The sequence below is a fragment of the Gobio gobio genome (genome assembly GCF_949357685.1).
Source record: "Gobio gobio genome assembly, chromosome: 5".
Taxonomy (NCBI): Eukaryota; Metazoa; Chordata; class Actinopteri; order Cypriniformes; family Gobionidae; genus Gobio; species Gobio gobio.
The window spans coordinates 27,920,193-27,926,840 of NC_137101.1; the positions used below are offsets into that span (position 1 = coordinate 27,920,193).

Below are 6,648 nucleotides of genomic sequence, written 5' to 3' on the forward strand. Positions count from 1 at the left end.
AAATTTTGGCCATGTTTAGCATGAGAATCCAACTCTTTAACAGAGTAAAGAAGTCAGAATGCATCAAATAGCATTGCCCCCCCCCCACCCCCTTTAAAAGATCAAGAAAAAAAACATAAAAATAAAATAAACCAGATTAGATGTCCAAGAGCTGAGGATAGGGAATTCCTCATCCCATGCTTGACATGAAGGATGTCCTGTGATTTGGCTGAGGTTGTGAGGTTTTTTTCACTGCTCTAGTGTAGTGAAGATCTTTACGTATGCTGGGTGAGTGTTTTTGTAGGGCTATTGCCAAAAATCGCACTTAACTAAACCCAACACGGCCTTGCAATTTCATATTCAACATATCAGATTTAGTGTGATGGGCTTTCTAGACATGAATTTCCATTGCAAGCACAGGTCTGTCGATGCATCGTGGCCCTGAGCAAGATTCCTTCTACTTTCCTCTCACTTCCTTTCAAAAAATTATTTTGCATTAAAAAGGAGTATCAAAAACAAGCAGCGTTTGGAGTATGGAGACCTCCACTGTGGATGTCTCCTAACCAAATAAATGGATAATATATTTGCTCCAGGCGCTTCAGTACACTCCTGCCTCTCCATTGATTTCTGCTGCCCGGTTTAGTGTCTAATTTCCACTATTTAATGGGGTTCTGGAGGAGATTTTGCCATGACTACCTACCTTGAGGAGAAGAGACGGGGTGGGAAGGTTTGAGAGAGAAAAGAGGCAGGATATGTCAGCTATGTGGGGAGAAACTCACATTATCAGTCTTAAGTCTTTGATAAATGGAGCTTTGATCATAGAAAAGAACGCAGATGAGAAAGCCGCACCATTTGATCGACAGAATCTGGAAAAAACAAGCGTGCGCGGCCTTGTACACATTTATTGTTTAGGGCTCAACGTGAGAGATGAGTTTATTTGGGGATGACAGATACATTACGCCCTGAAAGGAGCGCGGGAGATGTCAGTTGTTGTCAGAGAGAAGAGAAAAGAAAGAGTCTTCCATTTTCCCTCTTGATTTAAGTCAAACTTCATGCTGCTTTCCATTGAGCTGACAGCAAGGTGAGACACAAAATTACAAAAAAAATCCCATCACTATCACTTTGAATTAAGGTATTGCCTACAAAGTAAGGAACACAAAAGTCCCACAAAAGTTCTTGGTTTTTACTGTCAAAAAGATCAACTTAAAAACAACATCTGGAGTTAAAGAACTGAAGTTATTCAAAACTCAGACAAGACTACATGTATATTCATAAATGTATTTAAAGAATGAACATGATTTTACCAAGTAGGACAAGTTCCTGAATCACATCTTTTACTCAAATCACTGATACATTTTTTTTTACTTTTTTGTCAAAACAATTGAAGATGAGACAGAATTGTGCGATTTACACCGATCAGGCATAACATTATGACCTAATATTGTATTTGTCCCCCTTTTGCTGCCAAAACAGCCCTGACCCATCGAGGCATGGACTCCACTAGAACCAGAATGTATGCTGTGTTTCTGGCACCAAGATGTTTGCAGCAGATCATATAAGTCCTGAAAGTTGTGAGGTGGGGCCTCCATGAATTGGTTTGTTTAGCACATCCCACAGATGCTCGATTGGATTGAGATCTGGGGAATTTGGAGGCCAAGCCAACACCTCAAACTCGTTGTTGTGCTCCTCAAACCATTCCTGAACCATTTTTGCTTTGTGGCAGGGCACATTATCCTGCTGAAAGAGAATCAGAACCAGCACTAACTTCTTAAGCAATTTGAGCTAAAGTGGCTCGTCTGTTTGATTGGACCACACGGGCCAGCCCTCGCTCCCAACCTACATCAATGAGCCATGACCCTGTTGCCGGTTCACCACTGTTCCGTACTTGGAGCACTTTTGATAGATACTGCCCACTGCAGATTGGGAACACCCCACAAGAGCTGCAGTTTTGGAGATGCTCTGACCCAGTCGTCTAGCCATCACAATTTAGCCCTTGTCAAACTCGCTCAAACCCTTAGGCTTGCTCATTTTTCCTGCTTCTAACTCATCAACTTTGAGGACAAAATGTTCACTTGCTGCCTAATATATCCCACTCACTAACAGGTGTCGTGATGAAGAGATAATCAGTGTTATTTACTTCACCTTACATAGTGTTTTGCCTGATCTGTGTATCATGATAATAATAAAACATATTAAACTGAAACCTACAGTTGACGAAAATTACAACACAATATAACACTGACAGACACTAACATTGCACAATGTATTTTGAAGAAACATCTAAGAACAAGTTATGTACTAGTTTGTGTGCAAGTTATAAATGCACTCTTTAAACACTAAAACACAAACTCGTGCACAGTGAATATTGTATTACAGCAGTATGCATTATAATAATTATTTCTGGAGCTCAGGATTTCACAAAAACATGTTTTTGTTAAATATTGAACACTTAAGTAAGTACAGTACCTGTCAAAAGTTTGGAAACATTTGGAAACATAACAGAGTTTCTAAAAAAGGGATAAAAAAAAACAGGAAACATAACAGTATAAAATTAGCATATTAGAATGATTTATGAAGCATCATGTGACTCTGAAGACTGGAGTAATGGCTGATGAAAATTTAGCTTTGCATCACAGAACTAAATTATATTTTATAGTATATTATAGTAGAAAACATAACATTTTAAATTGTAATATTTCACAATCAAGTATTTTTGATCAACTAAATGCAGGCTTGATGAACATAAGAAACTTCTTCAAATACATTAAAAATAGTAATGTCATTGCCATTCGCAACAAACTTTGTTTGCTTCCTTTGTTTTACTTGTTTCATGTTTCAAATCAACATGCCCTTTCTAAAGTCACAACTCTGGTATCATTCAGAATTCAGAGTTTCCCCATTTGCAAATGTGGAAATCATTAATACCTTATTTATGTTTCCACTTAAAGACAGCATTAGTATAGCGTTTGCGTCAAAACTGAAGTATAATTTGGGCTAAAGTGTATCCCTAGGCCTCATATAAAGAGAGAGAGAGCGCCATTTAATAATAAATATGCACACAGCTACTTGTAATTTCTCACCTTGCTGTCTGAGCTATTGAATGTTGTGATGTTAATGATTAAAAAGCTCAGAAGGCTTAATTGATTTTCTTAATTGATTGCTGGCTGGGGGGTGGCTGATCCCACTGTGTCTCTAATTAAAACCGTTTGAGTGACCTTGTACTTTCAAATTCTGCTACTAACAGTTTTCTTGTTGTATTGCATGATTCCATGTATCTGCTACTTGCATTTAAATATTGAACATATATCCTGATATCTTCTTTTTTTCCACTTTTTTTCTAGATCTTTGAGCGAATTCTGTTCATCTGGGCGATACGTCATCCAGCAAGTGGTTACGTTCAGGGCATCAATGACCTTGTCACACCCTTCTTTGTCGTTTATGTTTTCGAGTATATTGGTAAGTCAATAACTCTTTTGCAATATGATATATAAATATATAAGTCTCATAATTATGTATAGGCAGACTACTAAAACAGCACAGCTGTGTAAACTCACTAGTTTTTGGTGTTAAACCAGCGTCAATCATATTTCATAATATTTGTAATAACCTGCCCCTTTAACTCTTCCAAGGATCTTCAGTTTCTTTGTCAGATTCAATCGTTGTGGTTGTTCCAACATCTTTATTTTTCTTGACCTTTACACCTTTAAGTGCGTGATTTCTTGTAGACTAAACAGGCTGTCCAGACTAATGATTCTGAAGGGCCCAGAGGGACCATTCCAATAGACTTATGAGACACTAATAACCTGAACCATGCAATGAGCAAGGCTCGGCTCAATTGATACTCTCAACGGATGGAGGATGAGGGTATTTTCCCCTGGCTCTGCAGTTGTTGGCATGTAGTGGGATACATTTTTCCTGGGTCATTTGACCTTGTCTGGTTCTCGAATAATCAAAGCCCCCATTTTGTTTTTACAAATTCCGTCCAATTTTTCCTTCAGGCCAGAAACATACTCTACACAAGTACACAAATGCTTTGCATGACAGTAGATGATATGAAAGAGAAGGGTTACATCGCATCACTGCTCATTTGCATACATTTCTGCTCAACTTTGTTGCCAGCATTCGCAGTTGCCCACAGACTTCCTTGAGAATGAGTGACTTCTGGTCGCTTTGTCACAGCAAATCACTGTCAATGTGAACACCCCTTCATGAATTGCATTTTGCATTTTTAATTAATGCTGTTATTTGTGTGATTTTCAAAATGTAGATCTGAAGATTTAGCATTAAAGGCTGGGCTCCAAACTAACATATGAGTGCAGTATTTATAATCAAATTTAATCATACAATTACTATTGTTTTGCATTAATAAGTGCAGTTACTAATGATATTATATGTTTGTTTATCGGAAATTTGACAGTAAAGCACTGAGTTTGAATTGAGATGCAGATACAATTTACTTTTATTGACAACAGTAACGTGCAAAAACATTTTTATAGGAAAAATTTAAATATTCTCCTCTTATTTTAATGTATCATTGTGCTTTTATAGTAGCAATAGTATCATACTGAGCTGAGCAACAGCTTCCATGTTTATAAAAGGACTTTCTCTTGTTTCCTGTGTAATTCGGTTATAATTTGAAGAAACGTTTTAGTTTTTCGTGAGACTGACTTCCTACTTTTTTTTCCATATATTAGGTTATGGAAATGGCTATTAAGTACTCCTCTGCCGCCATTTACTGGTTATAGTAGTAATTTAATTCTTTTTTTCAATAGAAGTGTTTGTTTGCCACAAAGTTTAGTTTTACAAATCTTTATAAAAAATAACATTACAATTGGATAATATTTAATAACAGTTTTGAAGTGCTGGAAAAAGGGTGAAGCACTTAAAAGCCCTTGAAAAATGCTTGAATTTCACTCTTAAAAGGTTGTACAAACCCTGAGATGAATAATAATAATAAAAACAAAGCATTCAATTATTTCTGCCACAATACCATGGTTACACTTAGCGTTAAATCCATGGTTAAATCCAATTGTTCATGGCACAACATTTCATCATACATCAGCACTGTTTGAATTGATATCTATGGTTTATAACAGAGAATTACAGTATGCTTTGAATTTAAATGCTTCTCACTAGATCTCGTTGTGATGCTATTAATTCTGCATCGAATTCATGCGCTTTCTCACTGGATCTGATAAACAGTTCTCGCAGCTCAAACGAGTAGCGTGGATTTGTTTCACTTTTGTTTCGTTTGCCGTTTGATGTTTCTCATATGCAACAGAAATGGCAGCTCTTATGATGTGGTGCCTAACAAAATTTAGTTGCACCAGCAGTAAAACATGTTGCAAAATGTGTCCATTTGGTCACAGACTGGAGCCCTTAAAGGATTGGTTCACAAAAAAATGTCATCATGTACTCACCATCACATTATCCCAAAATCATAAGACTATCATTCTTTGTTCATTGTTCTTCAAAATGAAGATATTTTTAAACAATCCTGAGAGATTTATGTCCCTTCATTGAAAGTCCATGCAACCAAAATGATTCTGCATTATGCCCCCTGCAGCATTAGTCTAGTTTCAAACTTATCTTTATCCAATTAATCCCTGGTTCGCTTGCGTTCATCTTACATCATCACAAACGTGCACGGTACATGAACGAAAACAGAACGCAGGTCAATATATTGTGTTTTTTATTAATTTGGTGCTATTATGCACAGCTGAGTAAACGACACTTGAGTTTACTGTATGTGTATCGCATGAAGGCGAATTTCAGCTGCTTTCAAACTGATTGTACTTATAAATCATCAACACTATCATCCCTGTTTTATTTAACTAAATAAGAGGTTAATGCACAAGAGGTTACTTCCTGAACAAGTGTTCACCCAAGGCTGTGTTGCTTTCACATTTACACAAATCGTGCCACGGTTCAAGTACAACCGAACTCAGACCACCTCCTTCAGGTAAACTCCTCGGGTTTGGTACCCCGGTGTGCACCCGCATCCGCATCACAGCTTTCACATTAGAAAATTTTTCATGCGAACCGTGCCCCATTTCAAACTAAACTGTCAGCGTGAAAGCACCCTCAGTGGAGGGACAGAAATCCCACCAGTTTCCATTTAAAATATCTTCATTTGTGTTTTGAAGAGGAACAAACATCTTATGGGTTTGGAGCAAAATGAGGGTGAGCAATGTTGCTTGGTTTTGATGCACCATTTGTTATCTCCTTATGGGTTTTCTTTCTCTCAGCAGAGTTTCTGGCTTTTTGTGTGGTAAAATGAGATGCTTAATTGTTCTTTCTCTGAAAGGTATAGTTTATTTCTGTTTTGTATGCCTTTGTGTTTGTATACTTATTAGAAGACAACGACAATGCCTGAAGAAGGCCCCTGTTCTCCCATGATAAAGATGTTTGTGACGACTCTCTCTCTCTTCACTGCGTTTAGAGGAAAGTTTGTAGAAAATGTACCTGTACCAACTTTCTTAGCAATTTATTTCCCACAACTCTACCCGGCCCAATAAGGCATGGTGCCATGTGTGACAGATACTCATTCAAAGTGTCTTATGTGGGCCAAGTGCTGACTGCTGAGGGCAAGCAGTAGCAAAACATCATGGCTTCACTCTGACGAGACACTCCATCAATGTACGTGTAACTGCGCACACCAAGGAGTTC

At 37.6% G+C, this 6,648-nt stretch overlaps 1 protein-coding gene across 3 annotated transcripts in view; it reads left to right on the top strand.

The window, feature by feature from the left end:
- Window positions 1–6,648, top strand: part of tbc1d22a (TBC1 domain family, member 22a) — a 190,682-nt gene that overhangs the window by 53,973 nt on the left and 130,061 nt on the right. For all 3 annotated transcript variants that reach the window (XM_079817527.1, XM_079817529.1, XM_079817528.1), the window contains one exon: window positions 3,321–3,435. In XM_079817527.1, coding sequence (XP_079673653.1) covers window positions 3,321–3,435 — 115 coding nt within the window. The remainder of the gene's footprint in view (window positions 1–3,320; window positions 3,436–6,648) is intronic.